The sequence below is a fragment of the Humulus lupulus genome, chromosome 7, assembly GCF_963169125.1.
Source record: "Humulus lupulus chromosome 7, drHumLupu1.1, whole genome shotgun sequence".
NCBI lineage: Eukaryota > Viridiplantae > Streptophyta > Magnoliopsida > Rosales > Cannabaceae > Humulus > Humulus lupulus.
In genome coordinates, this window is record NC_084799.1 from 76464725 (window position 1) to 76488980 (window position 24256).

Below are 24256 nucleotides of genomic sequence, written 5' to 3' on the forward strand. Positions count from 1 at the left end.
AGGCTAGGACTTGGTCCTGAAGCCTTTATTAGTTCATTTCCTTATAGTTATTCATTGTTATGGTTGTGACTAGGGTGAACCGTTAGGCTCGGGAGGAAAGGACCGTACTCGGGGGTCGTCAAACACTTTTTACTTAGGACCTGGGGTAAGAAAACAATACACGGTCTGTGTTTAGAGCTTGGCCCGATTATAGTACATGATTATTACTATGCTAAGAATGTTTTATTAAACATTTTCAATGTGTTATGTTTACCTGTGTTATGTAATAACTGCTTGTCTGTATATCTGATTCAGAAGCTTAGCTTATAGGCTGATGATTCATCTGTGTTATCTGATGAAGAGCTTGGCTTAATAGTCAATGACATATCTATTTTAAAAGACTCGACTTATCAGTCAAAGGTAATTATATCTCATCGGTCCTGTCATATATAATCTCTATTATATACAACACCTTTACTAAGATGTCTATCCACATCAGCAATCCAAATCTAGAGCATTTGCATCCCGTATGCTTAGTAAATTGTACTAGTAACTATAACGCCTTACTTGCTTAGAGTCGTTACTAAGTGAGTTTAAAACGTGCTTTTAACTCGCTAATCGAGGTTTTAAGGAAAACGTGTAATTAAACCATAAGCAGTGTCATAAACTTTGAAAATAATTCCATTTACTGAAAATTATAAAACGTTTAACATTTGGGATCCCAAAATACTGTTTATAAATATTTACAACTCAAAATATATTTAAAGTCGACTATACGACAAAATAGGGTTCTTTACAAGCATCTTCAATAAAAATACCCCTGGCCGTGGCAGCCAGGCAGAACAGACATGTACGCGCCGCCTCACGCTCTCCATACTCATGGTCGGTTGACTTTCTCCTTGCCCTTACCTGCACCACAGAGCACCCGTGAGCCGAAGCCCAGCCAGAAAACTCCACATAAATAGATAACATACGCATAAGAACCACTCAGCATATAACAAATTTGCCAACGGACTAAACACATACGGCCATGTCGTCCCAGGCGCTTTACCAGGCCCTAGGTTGCGGTCTATACCGTAAGGATATCCCAGGCATCCTTTAGGGTCTTACCCTGGTAACTCGCACTCCGCGTGCTAAACGCTGCTCCCGGCCCCTTTGTCGTTCTCGGCCTTCACCGTTCTCAGCTCTTGCCGATCATTCACATATATGCATACAAAGCATAATTGAACATAACTTAAACGATACTAACATAACCAATGGGCTAAAATCAACACATAATCATATAGGGCCGTGCCCTACAACACAACCATGGGGCCTCGCCCTGCTCTATGGGTACAACAACTTTCTTACCTGTGTCCTGAGCTTCTTGAGCACTGAACCCTCGAGCACGGTCCTCTAACCCGAGCCTCACTGAAAACCTAGTCACAACACATACATAACACTCTCATTGCTAACCAACTCATAAACATCTCCTGGAACCAATCTCGAGCTCTCGGGACCTCCCGGATCGCCACACAAGGTGGCGAAAGCGTCCCGCAAGCCCCCTGGGCAAAAGCCTAAAACTGAAATTTTTCCCTGCCCAGAAATGGCCTAGCATTGCGGCACTAACCCTTAGGGGCCGCGGCACCCAGAGAGGTTCCCTTCCCCGATGCATCCTAGCGCCACGGCACGGAAGAACAAGGCCGCGACGCCCATACGCGAACCCAGAAATCTGGGTTTTTCCCAACATTTTCCCGAGCCAAAACACTCCCAAATCGATATCAAGGCATACCTAAGTCCCAAATTCATTCCAAAACCCCAAATAGACCACATGGAAACTCTAAAACATCGTTAACAAGCCTAAACACACATTCAAACTCATGATCCACAAATTAGCTAAGAACTTCATAAAACTTAAACCAGAACTTACAAAACTTAAACCACCCTTCAGAAATCTTAAACCACACCAGCAACCAACTTCAAAGATGCACGAAATTCTTACCTCAAACTGAAATTCAACTCTGGGCTTCCTCCAATTCCAACTCCAAGCTAAACCCCTTTGCTTCCCAAGCTGAATTCTCACAATATCAAGCCACAAATCCAACTTTCACCACTCAACCCAAATTCTCAAAATAAGCAAAGAAACCTAAAAATCAAATATGAAATCTTACCTCTGAATTAACCTTGGCCTTTGCTTGATTCTAGTTAACCCAATTCTCAGCCTTGATTTCCGTCCTAGCCTCAAAGAAGCTCAGCTCCTTTCTTCTTTTCTATTTTTCCCTAGTTTTCTCTAGAGCTCCCCAACACAACTCTTGCATAAACAAAGAGATGAGAACGTTCTAACTTTTCACTCAGCCAAAGTTATCTATCCCCTAAACCAAAAGACCCAATTGCCCTCCCTTCTAATCTATCTTCTAACTAATCCTCAAGGGCAACCTAGACTTTCCCTATCCTCTTGCAAAAATACCACTTTCACACTTAAAGTAACTATCCTCAAGAGTTACTTATAATTACCCGAGTTACCAAAGTACCACTAACCATTACTTCAAAGATTCCCAAACTCAAGTTATAATATTCCCAAAATACCCCTAGGCTTCTCCCGAGCTGAGTATTTAACCCCGTTGCGACCTTTAGCGAAACAGCTCACTAGGACCGTCTCGGAACGTGCATAAAAAATATTTCACCATTATCACATTTATGCCTTCAACGGGCTAAAATTACAAATATGCCCATAAAACCAAACGGGGCCCACATGCATATCTAATCGCCTAAACATGCATTCTAATCACATATTCATTAAATTCACTTATATTAATACAATATCACAATTATTGCCCTCCAGGCACACTAATCAAGGCCCCCAAGCCTTATTAGCAAATTTGGGTCGCTACAACTATCCCCTCCTTACAGAGATTTCGTCCTCAAAATTACCTGAACAACTCGGGATACCGCTCCCGCATATCTAATTCAAGTTCCCATGTCGCCTCCTCAACTTTTTTGTTCCTCCACAGCACTTTCACCAAGGCAATGGTCTTGCTCCGCAAAACTTTATCTTTCCGATCAAGAATCTGAACTGGCTTTTCTTCATAGGACAAATCCTGGTCCAGCTCCAATTTCTCATAACTCAGTACGTGTGTTGAATCTGATACATACTTCCGGAGCATGTATACATGAAAAACATTATGAATCCCTGATAAGGTTGGAGGCATTGCTAACCTGTAAGCTACCTCCCCAGCTCGTTCCAGAATCTCAAAGGGACCAAAAAATCTAGGGCTTAGCTTGCCTCAAACACCGAGCCGTTTCACTCCTCTCAACGGTGAAACTCTAAGGAACACATGGTCACCAACCTGAAATTCCACACTCCTGCGTTTCAGGTCTGAATAACTCTTCTGGCGACTTTGGGAGGTGAGCATTCGCCCTCTAATCTTCTCAATCGCCTCATTGGTCCTCTGAACTATCTCAGGACCCAAATAACTCCTTTCACCCATCTCGTCCCAATGGATAGGTGATCTACACTTTCTCCCATACAGTATCTCATACGAAGCCACTCCGATAGTCGTCTGATAACTGTTATTATATGAGAACTCAATCAAAGGGAGATATTTACTCCAAGATCCCCCAAAGTCTAACACACAGGCTTGCAACATGTCTTCCAATATTTGAATCGTCCTCTCAGATTGTCCATCTGTCTGAGGATGATAAGCAGTACTAAATCGCAACTGTGTGCCCATAGCCTTCTACAGGCTCTCCCAAAACTTGGAGGTGAAAGTGGGGTCCCTGTCTAACACTATCGACCTCGGAGCCCCATGAAGTCGAACAATTTCCTTCACATATAATTCAGCATACTGCTCCACAGTATAAGTCGTCCTCACAGGTAAAAAGTGGGCGAACTTGGTATATCTATCCACAATCACCCACACCAAGTCATGCTGACCCATGGTCTTTGGCAAGCCAACTACGAAATCCATGGTAATGCCCTCCCACTTCCACTCTGGAATCCCTAGAAGCTGCAGCAACCCTGCTGGCCTCTGATGTTCAGCCTTGACCTGCTGACACGTTAAGCACTTGGCCACATAATCCACCACATCCCTCTTCATGCCCGACCACCAATACAAAGCTCTCAAATCATGGTACATCTTCATTGTACCTGGATGTAAAGAGTAGGGAGTGGTATGCGATTCATTTAGAATCTCCCGCCGGATATCAGAATCCACTGGAACACAAATCTAACCCTTGTACTTCAGTAACCCCATCTCTGAAATAGAAAAGTCCTTAGCTGCTCCGACTAAGACGTTCTCCCTGTGACCTCTCAATTGGGAATCCTTCCCCTGTGCCTCCTTGATCCTCTCAAGAAGTGTAGATTGAAGAGTGATGTTGGCTAACCGTCCAACCACTAACTCAATTCTCGCTCTAGTCATCTCCGCAGCTAGTTTATCAGATATCTGTCTCAAACTGAACAACTATCCTGGGCCTTTCCGACTCAATGCATCAACCACTACATTAGCCTTCCCAGGATGGTATAGGATATCACAGTCATAATCCTTAACCAACTCCAACCACCGTCTTTGGCGCATATTCAAATCCTTCTGAGTAAAGAAATACTTCAGACTTTTATGGCCAGTGTATATCTCGCACTTCTCACCATATAAGTAATGTCTCCAAATCTTAAGTGTGAATACCACCGCTGTCAACTCCAAATCATGCGTGGGATATCTTTGCTCATACTCCTTTAACTGTCTCATTGCATAAGCTATCACCTTACCAGCTTGCATCAACACACACCCTAAACCTTTTCTAGAAGCATCACAGTAAACCACAAATTTCTCATTATCTGTCGGCAAACTCAACACTGGAGCGGTGATCAGTCGCCGCTTCAACTCTTTAAAACTATTCTCACATCTGTCCGTCCAAACGTACTTTGTCTTCTTCTTCGTCAATTTTTTCAACGGTGTAGTTATCTTGGAGAACCCCTCAACAAACCGCTGATAATATCCTGCCAATCCCAGAAAACTTCTAAATTTAGGAACGTTGCTCGGTCTAGGCCAATCTCTTACTGCCTCAATCTTACTTGGGTCAACCATAATCCCCTCCTTACTAACGATATGGCCCAGAAACGTGACTTGCGGTAGCCAAAACTCACACTTACTAAACTTAGCATATAACCTATGCTCCCTTAACCGCTGCAATACCAACCGCAGATGTTGCTCATGCTCTGTCTCTGACTAAGAGTACACTAAGATGTCGTCGATGAACACAATCACAAACTTGTCCAAATAGTCCTTGAAAACCCTATTCATCATATCCATAAAAGCTGTTGGGGCATGGTTAATCCAAAGGACATGACCAGGAATTCATAGTGTCCATACCTTGTGCGAAAAGTGGTCTTTGGTATGTCCTCTTCTTTGATCCTTAACTGATGGTAACCTGATCGGAGATCAATTTTGGAAAACATTGTACTTCCCTGTAGCTGGTCAAATAAGTCATCGATCCTAGGTAATGGATACTTATTCTTAATGGTCAGCTTGTTCAGCTCCCTGTAGTCAATGCACATCCTAAGAGATCCATCCTTCTTCTTAACAAAAAACACTGGAGCACCCCATGGTGAGGAACTCGGTCTGATGAACCCCAAATTCAGTAACTCCTGTAACTGAATCTTTAACTCTTTCAACTCTGCCGGAGCCATTCTGTAAGGTGTTCTAGATACTTGCTCCACCCCTGGCGCTAACTCTATAACAAAGTCAATCTCCCGCTGCGGCGGCAAGCCTGGCCGATCTGCTGGAAATAAATCTGGAAATTCACACACCAATCTAGTTTCACCTGGTCCAACTGACTCAACCCTAGAGGTATCCACAAAATTTGCTAAGAATCCTATGTAGCCTTCCTGCATCAGGTCTCTAGCCTTCAATGCTGAAATCATGGGTATTCGCGGTCCACTAGACGTCCCCACAAATACAAAGGGTACCTCCCCTTCTGTTTCAAAAGTCACCATCCTACGCTTGCAGTCTATCATCGCCCCATACCTTGCTAACCAATCCATCCCTAGGATCATATCAAAGTCATCCATCGCAAGCTCAATCAGATCAATATGCAATTCCCTACCATCTACCTCTACTTGTAAAGCTCTAACCCATCTCCTAGAGACTACCAGTTCCCCAGTTGGCAACAAAGTTTGAAAACCCCTAGCATACAAAACACTAGGTCTACACAGCTGATCTATCACCCTAGTAGACACAAACGAGTGGGTAGCTCCTGAATCAAACAATGCAATATACAAAGACCCAGCACTAGAAATCTGACCTGTCACAACTGAGGGGCTAGCCTCTGCCTCAGTCCGAGTCAAAGTGAACACTCTGGCAGGAGCGGGACTATCACCCTGTTTCGACTCCTCCTTCCTGACTTGAAGGCAGTCCTTATTCAAATGATTAGCACTCCTACAGACAAAGCAGGCCCTGATCCTGCACTCATCCTGGTGTCGTCGTCTGCACCGAGGACACACTGAGAAACTCCTCCAATTGTTACTTCCGCCCTGACGGCCACCAAAAGCACCCCGTGCCCTCCTATCAAAACATGGAGGAACAAAGGAATCTGGGGCCTTCCTCTTCTGCTCACTGGGGCCACTACCCCGACTGGATCCAATAAAAGGAGGCACCGTCCTCCTAGCATCGCGCCTAACAGCGCTCTCTCCCCAAATCTGGTCCTCAGCCCCCTCAGCTGTAAGGGCCTTGTCCACAACCTGAGCATAGGTAGTAGTCTCTAGATCCAAGGTGATCTTCACATCATGGGCGATCATAATGTTCAATCCCAGTACAAACCTGTTTCTTCTTGCCGCATCATTCGGCACTAAATCTGGCGCGAACATTGCCAATCGATCAAATTTCAAAGCATACTCTGTCACGGTCAACCAGTTCTGAGTCAGGTTGATGAACTCAGCAACCTTTGCAGGTCGGACTGCTACACTGTAATATTTCTCGTTGAAGATATTCCTGAATTCTTCCCAAGTCATGACTGTCACATTCCTTCTCTGAACCACTACATCCCAGCAGATGCAGGCATCTTCTCTAAACATGCAACTGGCACAAGAAACCCTCTTGTTCCCCTCAACCCTCATAAAATCCAGGATAGAGGAAACCATGTTCATCCACTACTCTGCCCGCAGTGGGTCTGATCCACCCTCAAAGGTGGGAGGATGCTGCTTTCTAAACCTTTCATACAAAGGTTCCCACCTGTTTTCCATCACAAGCTTAACCAGCACTAGCGCCACAACCTACTGAACTGGTAACCCAGTGACCAGTGGAGGGGCCTGCTGCCTCAACTGTCGAAGTTCTTCTTCTGTTCGTTGCAACCTTGCTTCCATTTCGGCAAACATTTGTTGCCAATTCTATGGGGCAGGTGGAGGGTCCTGACCCTGATTGTCATCCTCGGCCCGACTGCCGTGGAGTCTAGATGATTGTCGAGGCATCACAACTATATGCCTGCAATCAATGACGCCACTCATCAGGCATGATAACAAAGTCCAACACCACCTCCCAATAACAACAGTCAACCAAAAACAGCAATCCACATAACATACAGATAACATATAACACACAACGGGCCATGCCCTAGCATCATGCATATGTTAACTCATTCATCATGCTCTATATGAAATAAGAAGGCAAACAGGGCACTCAAGCACATATTCAAGCATATTAATCAATCATACCAACCAACCCTGAGTCGAGCTTGTCATTGACAGTGAGCGTACATGTTCGGTCAATCTCCAGAACCAATAAACCATGGCTCGCTCTGATACCAAGTTATTACGCCCTACTTCCTTAGAGTCGTTGCTAAGTGAGTTTAAACCATGCTTTTAACAAGCTAATCGAGGTTTTAGGCAAACGTGTAATTAAACCATAAGTAGTGTCATAAACTTTGAAAATAATTCCATTTACTAAAAATCATAAAACGTTTAACATTTGGGATCCCAAAATACTGTTTATAAATATTTACAACTCAAAATATATTTAAAGTCGACTATACGACAAAATAGGGTTCTTTAAAAGCATCTTAAAAAAAAGTACCTCTAGCCGTGACAGCTAGGCAGACCAGACATGTACGCGCCGCCTCATGCTCTCCATACTCATGGTCGGTTGACTTTCTCCTTGCCCTTACCTGCACCACAGAGCACCCGTGAGCCGAAGCCTAGCAAGAAAACTCCACATAAATAGATAACATACGCATAAGAACCACTCAGTATATAACAAATTCGCCAACGAGCTAAACACATACGGCCATGACGTCCCAGGCGCTTTACCAGGCCCTGGATTACGGTCTATACCGTAAGGATATCCCAGGTATCCTTTAGGGTCTTACCCTGGCAACTCGCACTCCATGAGCTAAACGCTGCTCCCGGCCCCTTTGTCGTTCTCGGCCTTCGTCGTTCCCGACCTTTGCCATTCCCGGCCTTCACCGTTCTCAGCTCTTGCCGATCATTCACATATATGCATACACAACATATTAAACATAACTTAAACAATACTAACATAACCAATGGGCTACACTCAACACATAATCATATAGGGCCATGCCCTGCAATACAACTATGGGGCCTCGCCCTGCTCTATGGGTACACCAGCTTTCTTACCTGTGATCCGAGCTTCTTGAGCACTGAACCCTCGAGCACGGTCCTCTAACCCGAGACTCGCTGAAAACCTAGTCACAACACATACATCACACTCTCATTACTAATAAATTCATAAACATCTCCCAGAACCAATCCCGAGCTCTCGGGACCTCCCGGGTCCGCACACAAGGTGGCGAAAGCGTCCCCCGAGCCCCCTGGGAAAAAGCCTAAAACTGAAAATTTCCCCTACCTAGAAATGGCCTAGCACCGCGGCACTAACCCTTAGGGGCTGCGGCATCCAGAGAGGTTCCCTTCCCCTGATTCATCCTAGCGCCGCGGCATAGAAGAACAGGGCTGCGGCGCCTATACGCAAACTCAGAAATCTAGGTTTTTCCCAACATTTTCCCGAGCCAAAACACTCCCAAATCGATATCAAGGCATACCTAAGTCCCAAATTCATTCCAAAACCCCAAATAGACGACATGGCAACTCTAAAACATCAGTAACAAGCCCAAACACACATTCAAACTCATGATCCACAAATTGGCTAAGAACTTCATAAAACTTAAACCAGAACTTACAAAACTAGAACCACCCTTCAGAAATCTTAAACCACACTAGCAACCAACTTCAAAGATGCACGAAATTCTTACCTCAAACTGAAATTCAACTCTGGGCTTCCTCCAATTCCAACTCCAAGCTAAACCCCTTTGCTTCCCAAGCTGAATTCTCACAATATCAAGCCACAAATCCAACTTTCACCACTCAACCCAAATTCTCAAAATAAGCAAAGAAACCTAAAAATCAAATATGAAATCTTACCTCTGAATTAACCTTGGCCTTTGCTTGATTCTAGTTAACCCAATTCTCAGCCTTGATTTCCGTCCTAGCCTCAAAGAAGCTCAGCTCCTTTCTTCTTTGTTGTTTTCCCCTTGTTTTCTCTAGAGCTCCCCAACACAACTCTTGCATAAACAAAGAGGTGAGAACGTTCTAACTTTTCATTCAGCCAAAGTTATCTATCCCCTAAACCAAAAGACCCAATTGCCCTCCCTTCTAATCTATCTTCTAACTAATCCTCAAGGGCAACCTAGACTTTCCCTATCCTCTTGCAAAAATAACACTTTCACACTTAAAGTAACTATCCTCAAGAGTTACTTATAATTACCCGAGTTACCAAAGTACCACTAACCATTACTTCAAAGATTCCCAAACTCAAGTTATAATATTCCCAAAATACCCCTAGGCTTCTCCCAAGCTGAGTATTTAACCCCGTTGCAACCTTTAGCGAAACATCTCCCTAGGACCGTCTCGGAACGTGCATCACAAATATATCACCATTATCACATTTATGCCCTCAACGGGCTAAAATTACAAATATGCCCTTAACCACCAAACGGGGCCCACATGCATATCTAATCGCCTAAACATGCATTCTAATCACATATTCATTAAATTCACTTATATTAATACAATATAAAAATTATTGCCCTCCAAGCACACTAATCAAGGCCCCAAGCCTTATTAGCAAATTTGGGTTGCTACAGTAACCATTCATTAAAGATTCCTTGCTTTAATATGTTGCTGACTATTTTATTCATTATATATGATCTTAATTCTCTCGTACTAATACAAGATCATATTCTCATGAATGAATAAGGATCTTGATATTATTATATAATTAATTCAACCAGTAATTATAACATTCAAATATAATAAAATTGTACTTTTATTTAAATCAATAAAATATATTTACATGCTTTTAAGGCATTACTCCTAACACTCTACTGTGACAACAGTGGAGCAGTTGCCAACTCAAGAGATCAGAGAAGCCATAAGAGAGCCAAGAATATAGAGTGTAAATACCATCTCATAAGAAAGATAGAACATAGAGGGATGTAATCGTTCAGAAGATTGAATCAAGGAACAACTATGTTGATCCCTTTACGAAGATGTTGTGTGCTGCAAGTTTTGATAGCCATTTCTTAGATTTAGGATTACGCGACATGTCTCATTTGCTTTAGGCTAGTGGGAGATTGTTGAAATTTGTGCCCTTAAAGCATATTTTTGCATGAACGATTACTGCTAATAAAATAAAGTTAATATTTTGCACTCATGAATTAAGCATATGCATAATGATATATATATATATATACAAGAGGATTTAATTCAATATAATAATATAAAATCTGTCTATAATCGCTAAATAAAGTGGGAGCTTTATCTAATAAAGATTATGAGTACGGTCTATCTTCTGTTTAAGACAAATTAGTTTATCCAGACTGTTAAGTGTAGCGACACCAAAAGATAGAGGTACCATATACAATCAAGATTATACTTGACTGTGACACGTTGAAAGAAATAAATTCTGATAATCTCCGTTAAAATATAAAAGTTCAACATTCATCAATCGATGGTCTTTTGAGACTTGGCCTCAATTCTAAAGTGAGTAATGAACTCCTATTTGTGATTTTATGACTTTTGACTTATTGGGTAATGTTCAATATTCCTACGACCGAATTCTTGATATCTTGGAGTCATAGAACTACAAGTGGTTGGGCACATACTTCACAGATATGGAATCTACTCCTTACTTAAATGAAAGGAGATTAGTTGTTCCTTTTAGTGTTGCTTCAGGGCTTGAACATGGAGCGCTAAATTTATGTTAGGGAACAAAAAATTTCATTTGTAATTAAATTTATAGAATATTTTTTATTAGAGGATCAATGAAACTAATTGATAAAGACATAATTAGAGATATTAATGGACATTAAGACATAACTCTAATTATGAACAACTACCAGAGGTTCATAACTCATGCAATGACTAAATCAATGGACGACTTTATAGTCATAACTTCTAATAATATAAGACTGTAGTTGTGAGAATTCATCTATGAATTTCTAGTGGAATAATTCATAGCTAATAAATTAATTAATGGAACTATGAGTTAGTGAAACTAATTAAATTATTGGAGCTTAGAACTACGGGTTCATATTGTGCCCGTACTAGCTCGATAACACGGAGGTAGAATTTTGGTATTAAAAGAAAATAATTAAAAATAATAAAGTATTAATTTTTCCTCACAAATTAATATTATTTGTGAAATAATATTTAAAATATTATTTATGAAATAATATTTAATGGAAAATAAAATTATATTGTTAATTTTTTATTGAAAATTAATTTAATCGTATTTAATTTTGTGGTATAATTGTAAAATACATAAAATAATATGATAAAGACCCAAAAACATAACATTTTACAGAGATAAAATACCACAAGGCCCAAAGCCCTGTAGTTGGTGCCAACCACAGTCCAAATAGACTATGACCCACACATAGGCTCAATGATATTAGGGCTAGGTCTTCTTTCTATTGTTATATTAATAGATTATAACATCAAGAAAAAGAGATGAGACATCAGATGCAATTTCACATCATTTTCCAAGAGAGAAAAATAGAGAACTTTGTTCTCTTTGTATTGTGAGAAGAACACTTTCTCATGTGTTGAGATTCAAAAGTGTCTTCTTGTGTATCCTACCAAATATCATAAAAATCCACTTGTCTCCTCTTTGTACGAGCCATAGTATGAAAGATGGTGGGTTAAGAGGCTAAGACGCTATTTGATCTACACGTGTTCTACATTTACAAAAAGGTATTTATTTTTCTTTTTATTCAGATTCATGTTGCATTCGAAAGATCCCATTCTAGTTATGGTTCCTAGAGTAATTCGTTCTCATACTTTAATAATTTTTATTATCGCATTGAAATGTTATCTTATGCTTCCGCTGCACTGTCAATCACATGATAAAAAACTAACAGGTGCCTACAGCGACACGAGGTCTGTAACGACCCCAAATTTGCTAATGAGGCTTAAGGGCCTTGATTAGTGTGTCAGGAGGGCATTATTGGGTTAAATGTAATTTGAATGATTTTATGGATTTAAATGCATAATTATATGATTAATAATGCTTGTGTGATTATATTGGTATTAATGTGATATGCATATATGGTAATTGTGAGAACCACATTATTATGTGGGTAGGTCTGCAGAGCACGACTCGAGGTGATCCTAGGGCTAGTTAGCGGGGAAAAGTCACAACAGGGCTTAACATTTGACTTTTGACAAGTCAGGGGTATTTCAGGTATCGGGTAACTATTTAGACTATTGGGTTATGAAAATAAATATATGGAGATATATTTGAGGTTAGGAAGTCTAGGCGGGAATATTGGGGGCTTTTACCGTTTTGCCCTCGGGGACGTTTCCGGCACCCCGAGCCTTAGGTTGACCTAAGTGATAAGGATAACTTACTAAAAATAAAAAGTTGTAGACAGAAGAAATAAACCGACTTAGACTTTCTTCTCAGCTCTTCTCTTTCTCAAAGGAAAACATAAGAAAACAGAGGTAATTTGCTGGAATTCAACTGAAGTTTAGTGGATTGAAGAAGTGATTTAAAGGCTTAGCTCAAGAATCAATCAAGAACTTAATCAAAGCTAAGGTAAGAATTAACTGTGTTTTGAAGTTAGAAGCTTTGAGTTCTTAGCTGGGTACTGAGATGATTGTGTTGTTAATGTTTAAGGTTGAATTTGAGCTGATAAACTTGAGATTTAGCTGGGAGTTTGCTTAGAGAAGGAGTGCAACTGAAGAGGTAAGCTCTAACTCATAATTAGAGGTGTAAATTCGAGTTTTGCATGGCTGGTTGGGTGTTTTGAGGTTCTTGAGTTTCAGAGATTGAAACATGGATTTCTATGAGTTTTAGGCTAAATTTTCTGTTGAGTTATGTTTCTAAAGTTATCCTAGAGGTGTTGGGAATGTTTATTTTTGAATTAGGAAGCTTTGGGGTGATTTTGGGTAAGGTTTTAAGGATTGAAATGGTGAAATTTCTGGGCTCGAAGGGAAGGGCCGCGGCTCTGTTCTAGAGCGCTGCGGCCCTAGGTTGAAGATGAGCCAAGGAGGCTCGACCAAAGGTGAGTGCCGCAGCGCCCAAGGCAAGGGACGCAGTGCGTGTCTCCTTCCAGGAAAGCCCTTGGCTCTGTTTTGAGGGCAGGGTCGCGGCTAAGCTTCAAGGGTCGCAGCCCTTGGTTATGCACTTAAACATTTGGGAATTTTAGGCATGGGAATGTGGTCTAGAATGCTCGGGATCGATTTCACCACCGTGCTTGGTGGGATTTGGATTCCCGGAAGTTAGTATTATAACTAGAACCCCTAATTTGAATATTAATGGAACCCTATACCTTGGTTGTGACTAGGTGATAAAAGCTTAAGCTCGGGAACGGATCGTGCTTGAGGAGTGTTGCTCGTAAACCAAAACTACAAAGATCAAAGGTAAGAAAACTGCACCTGGTTGAATATATGTGACGGGAATAAGGGTTCCCTGTAGTATATGCTTGAAAAGATGGTATTATGCCATGCAAGCTAATTAGTGAACCAACGACCTAAGGGTGCCAAGGGTTACACTAGCGCACAGGGCGAGGCTTGGCCACTGGTAGCCAAGGACAGCTTAATATGCACTGAGCTCGGTTTAAGCGTGCTAGAGTTAGTGGGGTAAACAAAGGGTGCGGCCTAAGTTGTCGGCCCTGATTATTATGTGATATGAATGTTATAAGTGTTTGATTGCATCCATAATTCTGAATAAATGTTGAATGATTAATGTGGATTATTAGATGAGAGTTCATGCTTAATGAATTTACTATCTGTTATCACTATTTGTGTTACACATGTTTTCTTGCTGGGCCTTGGCTCACGGGTGCTACATGGTGCAGGTAAAGGCAAGGGCAAGTTTGACCAACCTTGATCAGGAGAGCTCTGCGAGCGGAATGTACATGGCCAGCTGCTCAACCGCCACGATTGAGGTTTAGACAGGGACGCGAGACCCAAAGATTGTCCATTTTGCCTTAGTATGGCTAACAGTTGTTTGTATTATTTTGGAAGTCTGTAATTCAACTTTTTAACTTCGTTCCTTTTGGGATCCCATGTATATAACAGTTTAATTATATGAAATGAAACTTTTGAGACCAAAACCTTTTTAACCCTAGCTCATACATGTTTAGTGACACATTTTTAAATTAATGGCTTGACTAGCAAGTCTTGCACCTTTATAAGTACAAAATGTAGCGGTATTGGCTATCCAGGGCGTTACAAGGTCCCTCAGTCTAAGAGAAGGTAAACAACATCATCATTATAAAATTTCACTTTTTAAGCAAATTTATAATATTGTGCGTTTAATGTTTATATGTCTTTTACAGTGGAGATTGTGGTATGTATGCTATCAAGCATGTCAAGCATCTTATGGTCGGGCTTCCATTAGACGCCATTTGCAATGAAAATATTGATCTGTTTAGGAGCAAGTGGATGACGGACTTGTGGTATCAGAATGTGCGACCTTGATGGGATTCCATTAGACACTATCAACTGATACTAGTATATAGTTTTTTTTTTTATGATTGGACATATTTTATAAGAGCGAGTATAGTATCAAAATTTGAGAATGCTCGGCTCTTCATTTTTTGACGATGATTGTGTACATATATAGGTTCTTTAGGGGAAAAAATTACAAGTTCTGCTTTTTTTCCATTTTGTAAAAACCATCGATCCTATATCGAGCTATTATTGAGCATATCGAGCTATTATCGAGCATATCCAGATTTAATCTTTTAAATTTAATAGGTATATTATCGAGGATGCATCGAGCTATATCGAGTTATTATCGAACATGCATCGAGCATATCCAGATTATATCTTTTAAATTTAATAGATCTATTAAATAACTATTATCGAGTATGAATCCAGCATGCATCGAGCATATCCAGAATCAATTTTAAAATTTAATAGATATATTATCCAACATGAATCAAGAAAAAAACAACATGGAAACCATGAATAAAAAGACATGGGAAACCCATCAAAACAGAGTGAATAAAATACAAAGGAGTCCAAACTGATACATTGAATTTATAGTCAGCTTTACAAGAAGCCCTGTTGTAGCCACGAGCATCACACCTACTGTAACATCCCAAATTACCTAATAAGGCTTAGGGCCTTGATTAGGGGGCCAGGATGGAAAATTTGGAAATTATGTGCTTATGTGATATATATGTGTATCATTGCATGATTATGTGAGTTATATTATAATATGACTAGATATGCATGTTTAGGTGTATTAAATAAGCATGTGGGCCCATTTCTTCTCAGAAGGGCAATTTTTGTAATTTGGACGGTTATGGGTACATTTGGCATATATGTGATATCTATGTGAGACCACATTATTATGTGGATATATTTTGGTTACTCAGTACGAGGTGATCCTATGGAGCAAGTTAGCGGGAATGTCACAACGGGACCAATACTTGACTTGGGGTGAGTCAAGAGGAATTTTGGGTATTTAGTGTAATGCCTTAAACTCCAGGGACCGTTACGGTGCACATTGAAAACAGTGCTAACTCACTAATCGAGTCATTTGGCCAAAATCGTGTAACTAAGTATGATTAGAGTTTAGGGATTAAATTTTTTGGTTAAGAAGTAACGTTTCATTAGAACGTTTATTATATACATTGGGATCCCAAAAATATAATTTAGAGGTCTATTACAAGAAAATATTAACAACCAGCCAATCTAAGCGGCAAAACAGGGTTTAACCCTAGTTCCTCTTCAAACCTCGGCCGTGGTGGTCGAGCAGCTGCATATGTACACATCATCACCTAAGCTCTCCAACTCAAGGATGGTCCAACTTTCTTTTGCCTTTACCTGCACCACATAGCACCCGTGAGCCGAAGCCCAACAAGAAAACTTAATATGCTCATGAACAGTAATAACATGTCATCAAATCATAAGGCACACGCCTAGCAAAACAGCCCTATTCAGAAAGGAAAATGGGTTCACGTAATGATAAATACACAACATCAACCGATGATCATAATAATCATCCAGGGCTTTTATCCCAAATAGAAGAGTGACAGTTGTAATAGTCACTAAGGTGGGTTCCGTTCCCTTTAGCCATGTGACGATAGAGTCACCAGGGCTTAATAGATAAGTGATCATTTCACTAGCTTAACCAAGATAGGTGTTTGATGAACTAGTCACCAAGATAACCTACCGCATGACCATAGAGTCATAACCGTGGGATTCCGCTCCCTAGCCATGTGACAAGCAGTTACCTAGGCCTTTGGCCCTGTGTAACGACCCAAATTTCCTAATAACGTTTAGGACCTTGATTAGGAGGCTGGGAGGGCCATAATTGATTCGCTGTGCTATTATATGATTATATGCATGATTATGTGGGTCATATTATTATATGATGATAAAGGCATGCATGGGGCAATATACTCTGCTGTGAGGGTATTTTGGTAATTTGGCTCATTGAGAGCGTAATTGTGTACTTGTATGTATATTGGTAGGATAATGTTGAGACCACATTATTATGTAGATATATTTGTGATATGTGACTCCAGACGATCCTAGTGAGCAGATTAGCGAAAAATTCATGGCGGGGATTTATACCCGGCTCGGGGTGAGCCTGGGGGTATAAATGGGAATTTAGTGAGTATACTGGAGTCTATTTTGATATCGAGGAATATTATTGCTGATTAATTAGGTATTGGGTAGTAAGCGGTAAATATTAGAGACACTCGAGGAGTTAGCGGGAATTGGGGTGAAATGACTAAAATGCCCTTAAGTGGATTAAAGGGTTAGAAATAAAAGGGAGGGCATTCAGGTCATTTGGATTTTTAAAGATGGTTATTACTGAGGCTTTATGTTAGTGGAAGTGGTAGAATACTACAGAAGTCTGAAGAAGGAAAAGAAAGAAAAGAGAAAGGAGAGGAAAACAGAGAGTTTTCTCTAGGGTCGGTTTGTGGTTCTCTCACCACTTTTCTTGGGTTTTCTTGGAGCAAAGCTCAGAGGAGAGCTGGGTTAGGCTGAGCATCAAGGATCCTAAGCTAGGTTTGAAGAACTGGTAGGGGTTTAGCAAGAACACAACATCACCTGAGGTAAGACTTTAGAGTTCTTCAGTTTCTGGTTTTGGTTTTTGAACTATGGTGTTTAAGTTGAATCTGATGGGGACTTTAGGGAATTCAAGCCAAAGAATGAGGAAGAGCAAGCTAAGGAGGTGTAGAGGTTGTCTTGAAACCGAATTCCCACTAAAGGTAAGAAATTCTAAGCTTTTAACTTTGATGTTTTGACTGTTTCTCACTACAAGAAAAAACAGTATTCATAACACTTAAAAACTGCTAACCGGGACTATTGATAGCACTTCTGAAAATGCTAACAGAGCCCCTGTTATTAAAAGTCCAGTCTTTTCTATAACAGTTTTTGAATGTTATGTTCGGTGTTATCTTAAACTATTCAATAACACATTTTTAGGTGCTATAATATTCAAATAATAACATTTAGATAGAGTTTTTGGTTATAAATTTGAAGTTTAATCTTGTACTTTTTTCATAACACTTTTCAACAGTTACATTTGATTATTTTGATAACATTTTTAGTTTGTTATATTATATAAACCATAACGATTTTACGCTTATAATATGTTTTTAAATCATAACATATAGTAATAAAATTTTAAATTTTATTTTGATAAGTATACTTATATGGTTTTTTTTTAATTAAAAGATTTTCATTATTGTATTTTGATAAAAAAAAAATTCAAAATTAATCGTAAAATGTAATTCTCAATAGATTGATAAACCATAAGTATTACATTAAACAATAACTAATTCAAACCATGAATGTGTCTACTGCATGAGATCTTAGGTCTAACTTAAGTTTGAAAGCATAACATAATAAAGTTTTATAATCTTGAACAATTTTTACTTCAAAAATGAAAAATAGAAACATTACAAGAAACACAAAAGTAAACCATGCGTGAAACTTGCTCCATCCTTCAATTCATCATCCTTTGTGCACTTGTCTTTGTTGTGAGTCCATTTGTTTAGCTACAACAAAATTTAAATAAGTAATGCTTCAACTTAAAGTTATAGTAAACTAAAAGAGTACGTAAAAAAAGTTAATTACCTAATTATAACTTTATCAGCTGGCCATGCAATTATACTACAAGCAAAATCTGCTCTATAAAAAGATAATATTAGGGCCTTCTCACCTTAAAGAATGCAACCGTCCAACAACAGCAGACTTCTCATGCCAAAAAAATGGTGTGGGTTTAACATGCTTCTTGAGGATAGACTGCATAAACATAATACCAAAAATCAGCTTGACCCAAATTATATATTTGTGTTTGTGTGTGTGTGTGTGTACTATATACATGCGTTTATAATCAAAGCAAGAGAAACTGGGAGCATCAAATAAAGTAAGTTTTCTCATTGAAAAGTTTCCATCAACACTCTGTCTCAAATTAAAAGGTAGGTGTAAAAATCAGGTCATTTAAAAGTTAAAAGGTGCCATTGGTGCTCAAAACCAAATGTTTGTTTTCCAATCCAATCACACAATTTAATTGGAAAAGCTGAGATGCCAGGCATCATTAATGCCACACAAACAATTACTCTAGAGTCCAGACTAAAACTAACAAACAAGGTTAATAAACTGATTCATAAACACAAAAATAAATCATTGGTAATGAAAGTTACTACAACCAATTTTTTTTTTTTTTTACTAGGCTCTCCACCTAAAAAATTTGAACAAGAAACCATAGCAATTGCTATGTAGGTGCCCAGGAAAAATTTGAACAACAGATCTTGTTGGAGTAAATTACATGCCTCACCATTTGAGCTACCCCTCTTGAGTTACTACCACCAAATTAACTAGTTCAGATTAAAATATTTTCAAAGGTTTCCTTACCAAAATTTATTTTCATTAGTTCCAATGAGAATTGTTTGGAAGCACATGCTATCGAAGAAAGTTGTATATCCTTATCTAGTAAAATTTCAGAACTCTTTTCAAGTCCCGCATAGAATTATGCTGCATTAAACTTCCAAGATTTAGAATATTAACTGCTATAAAAAATACAAACCATTGTACCTTATTTGGATAATGAACTCCACTTGGTGGTCTAGGAATGTGTACATGGAAGGCTGGACATTGTAGAACACTGACCTAAATAAACAGAAACAAAGATTTATCAAATATGATAGCAAAGATTCTCATTTGTATACGTCCAGACGTGATGAGGAAGTAACATGCAACTTACAAGATTTTATTATCAGCAATCATATCCATGCCACTAATTGGTGAATCTATTTGCGCAGGCTGCACTGGTCTATTAGAAACAAAAATGTAACCATTCATCCCACCACTGCAAGATTACGGATATACAGCAAGGTTAGCACTAAAATTGTGAAAAGCTCGCACGAAAGAACTAATTCAAAATTTCTTGTCATCTTGTAAAAATGACTTCTGATTTAGAGAAAAGATTTTTCATGTTCACAGAATATACTGGATGTCTATGTGGAAACCTCTACATTTTCACCAAATCTTGAAAATAAAAAAGAAACAACGGACAAAATACCTGGATTCTGGATCAATGTCTTGTTTGACTTGAGTACTGATCAAGTTCGGATGATCAATATTACTTCTATAGAAAGAAACTATCTTTTTTGCTAAAGGATAAGTCACATGAACAAATATCACATCCATACCCAATTTGTTCCTCTGACTCTCCTCATCCTACATACAGAGATACCCAATAAGAAACCTCGAAAGACAAAACCCATCACATACTTATATAGGAAAATAAAATGAGAAAGTGGTGAAATAGTTAACTTTATACGGTTATAATCCTAACAGGTAAGCACCTTTCTTTTTATATGGCACTTGATGACCTAGATTAGTTCGTAAAGAAACAATGGTGTTGCAATTTAAAAGAATACCGTCAATGTGTTTTCTACTCTGGCAACTTCTTAGAGAAGGCGGGTTTCTTCGATAAATGGAAGTTTGCAGATAGCCTAAGTTCTAAGCAATACAAAGTCATTGAATTGTTAGCACAAGCTCAACCTATAGAATTGCCATTTATGAAACTAAAATATATTTTAACTCAAAAATATACATTTTAAGATGATTAAAGAAAACAGTTTTCAAAAACAGGTAAAAAGCAAAAATTGTTTCTTATACCTTTAGCCTTTTACAGGTAAAAAAAGGTCAAAGGCAAAAGGTATAGAAAACAGTTTCAAAAATGGGCAAAAGAACTGTTTTCTATAAACATCTTAAAAAGGAATAAACAAACAAGAACATATTAACAGAGGCATCTTATCAAAGAAGTTCCCTATCAGTGATGTAATCAACCACCACTTCACCATATATACATGAATTGAACATCAACTACCCAAAAATATAATCAATATCTGCAAGTTACATAAAAAAAAAAAATGATAAAACTTCATTTATTATTTGATCATGACAAGATACAAAATTTATCTTATACTCAGATATAAAGAATTCAGAATTGAACATACTTGCCAAGAAAACTGTTTCCCATTCATATCCAGCTCAACATCTGCAAGAATATTCTTCATTTAAATGACAGATTACAAAATTTAACAATAAATCCAAAAGATAAAGCTTACTTAAATTTTTAATTACCTGTGGGATAGAAAGCCAACAAAGGTGATAATGCATCAGTCATAAGCTTCCTATAAGATAATGGAAGAGCGTGTGCACTGTACATGCACAAGAGGGTAAATATCATATGACTAATATATGAAAGCCAAAATGCATAAATACAAACACAGTTTAATAATATTTACCTTCAAGTTGGCTCCTTATAGTATAGCTCCTTCTAAATTGGCATTAGTAAGATCGTCATTCTGAGAGAGGAAAAATAGAAATAAATAAAACCCCAAAAAGAAAACTTTAAACATTTTGCTTGGTTTTAGGATGATCTTCTCCATGTCATTTTACTTTCTTTGATTACTTATAGGCTAAAGTAAACTTAAAAAGAATACCTAGGAAGCTCTTCTATTATAAAATTCTCTCATTCATCAATATATAGTTGAGATGGTAAAAACAAAAAGGATAATGGATTATATTAGCAGCTAGCTCGAGTGGTTGGGTGGATGAGTGTGCGAATGATACCGAGTTCAAGTATCTTGTAGATGCATCTTATAAAAGAAAAAGAGAAAAAAAAAAAAAGGAAGAAGTAATATAATTTAAAATCTTATACCTGTAAGTGTGCAGATCGGAGGTCAGCCTGGCAGAAACTACTACCAATTAAACATGCATCTGCAAAAGAAAACTCTATAAACTTAGATAAACTATGCAATTAAAATTAAAATAACTAAAAAAGAAAACTATTCAAACAAAAAAGTTGGCAAGGAGTACTAAAAAAATTGATAGTACTACATAGGATAGGAAATTAACAAGCATAAAAAGAAGGCAAATGAAGTAGGACAAATCCTCCACATCTTTTATATCAAAGAAAATTATCATCTTTTAAATACATTGTGAACACTTTTTTAGAAGTGACACAAGATGTTTACAGTTATTCTGACCCAAGATCAATATAAAGAATATAATAAACAATGCAGAGATCTATAATAGTATTAAGCCAAAGGAGAGCTGAAATATGATGTTGTGGTGTTTTCACTTTCATCACCATCCTATTTGATAGTTGAAAACTGATGCAGTGAAATTGGAAATAAAAGATAAAATCAAGCTAAATCCATGGCCAAAGGAGAGAAACCCCAAAAATGAGAGAAAACACTGAAGAGTTTGTCAAATTTAATATATCCAATCTCCCTTACAGTAAGTGGTATAGAGTATTTATATCCCCATGACACCATAACAAATAAAACCAAATAAAATGGTAACAAGGTAAGGGATTTTCAAGATTATTCTTATCACAGTAAGAAAAAAGGGTGGATCTGTATGAAAGTAGAGTTTACATTAAAAAGACATGCAATTACCAAGAAATACAAGATGATGCAACAGGAAAATACATGAGTGGAGCCAAATTGTATATAGGACATTTTTGGTTTTTGATAAGAAACGAAACTTTGTTTAAGATCAAGATGATGTGTCTAATGACAGTTACTTAATGATTATCAGAGTGTAGAGAGTTTGCCTTGTAGGTTTGCACTCTTAAGATTAGCACCAGCTAATAAAGCTCCGCGAAGATTGGCCCCTGTAAATTCACATCTTTTCAAAAGAAAATAAGATCATTTAATTTTTTTTGGTTTTTTTTTTCTTCAGTAAAATAGATATGAGAATAAGGAACTGAAAGAGAGTAGCTCTTTAACTTTCTTACTCTTGCAAAATTGCATTATGAAAGATCGCACCCTCAGCATCCACATTCTAAGGCAAAATTAGATACCAGCCCAAAAAGAAAAACAAAATAAGAAGATCAGAATAAAAATTTCAAGTGGTCATGGAAATTAATAATCTGTTTTCAAGACAGACATAAACAAGCTTTAATCCTTTATTATTTATTTATTTTTCAAAAGAAACAAACTTGTATTTATTGTAAAGCTAATACAAGGAAAATGTGGTATGAATAAGCACAATATGCAAAACACTTGGGGATTGTAAATTAACAAATTACAAAACACAATTCCAATCCCTGGCAAAACCAGAGAACAATACTACCTTAAACTTTTAACATTATACACCAATTTTGCTACCCAAAATTCAAACTTAACCCAAAGAGTTTCCCTGGTAGCTTCAACATCCTAAAAAAAACTTCTAATTCATTTCCAGCAATATCTTGTGTACTGAATTAGTACACAGCAATAATGTAATATTATTAATGTTTCAAAAACTATTATATCGTAAATAGATGCATTACTTTAAAGCAATACCTACCCGGAACTTGGCACACTGTAGGTTTGCACGTGAGAAGAATACATCTCTAAGACAAGCATGGTTGAAGTCCACATAAGAAAAATCCTACAATTCCACAGAAACATATTAAGTGAAACTTCAAAAACAAAGTAAGCAAGAGTGTTGTCTTTATTAAATGAAGCTTTCCTTCTTTCAATGAAGAAATATTGCTCTAGAAATGTAACTCCCATTTTCTTTTTACAAATTATAACAATTATGAAAGATAAGAGAAGATTTTTTTTATTCATTTTTGAGTGCATTACAATGCTAACCGAATGTTAGAGCTATTAAGTAAAGTGGAAGAATAACTAATGAATATGCAACTATAACATTCATGGGCATTTCATTAGTATAATACCCATAGAATGATGCTAAATACAAGCAAACAATCACTAAAGTTATGAAAAATAAAGAGAAATTCATGTTTTGATGATGAATTTTATCTAGAAGGTTAAGAAATGAAGAAGTTGTGCAAATAAATGGTTGAAGGAACAAGTATTTATAGGGCAAAAACTAGCCGTTTATGACCGTTGGTGAATAGTGTTCATGACCGTTGGGGGTGTAGTTGTTTTCTATTATGGGATTTTAACAATTCTAAGTTGTTGAAGTAACCAATAGGTGGGAATAATTAATTTATGGGTGTTAGAGAAACTTTTTCAGAAAAGTTTGTGAGTCAAAAATGCTAGACTAAGTAATATAAGAAGATTGGGAAATTTTCATTTTTTTACTATTCACCAGGTACTATTCATAGTGGGTCCCACAGTGGGGTCCGCAAGGGTCCCACAGTAGGGTCCACATGGGTCCCACAGCGGGGTCCACCCCATGGGTTCCACATGTTGATGCAGTAGTGACACATTGATGACTTAAGCAAATTACTATGCTTGATATTTTGAATATGTTATTATTCCACTATGCTTATTATTTTTAATATTT

The 24256-nt window shown here is 38.1% G+C and overlaps 1 protein-coding gene and 2 long non-coding RNA genes across 3 annotated transcripts; all 3 read right to left on the reverse strand.

The window, feature by feature from the left end:
• Positions 1–18317: 18317 nt before the first annotated feature.
• LOC133789728 (uncharacterized) lies at positions 18318–19592 on the reverse strand. The gene is made up of 3 exons (XR_009873675.1): positions 19532–19592; positions 18657–18739; positions 18318–18492 (listed from the first exon to the last, which is right to left on the reverse strand). It is a non-coding gene; the product is annotated as an uncharacterized LOC133789728 (long non-coding RNA).
• Positions 19593–19696: 104 nt separating this feature from the next.
• On the reverse strand, positions 19697–20407 carry LOC133791866 (cold-regulated protein 2-like). The gene is made up of 3 exons (XM_062229774.1): positions 20380–20407; positions 20019–20176; positions 19697–19805 (listed from the first exon to the last, which is right to left on the reverse strand). Exons 2-3 carry the CDS (start codon positions 20144–20146, stop codon positions 19697–19699), a joined length of 237 nt encoding a protein of 78 aa, XP_062085758.1. The 5' UTR covers positions 20147–20176; positions 20380–20407.
• Positions 20408–22480: 2073 nt separating this feature from the next.
• Positions 22481–23377, reverse strand: LOC133789730 (uncharacterized). The gene is made up of 3 exons (XR_009873676.1): positions 23306–23377; positions 22752–22798; positions 22481–22642 (listed from the first exon to the last, which is right to left on the reverse strand). It is a non-coding gene; the product is annotated as an uncharacterized LOC133789730 (long non-coding RNA).
• Between the last annotated feature and the right edge of the window lie 879 nt (positions 23378–24256).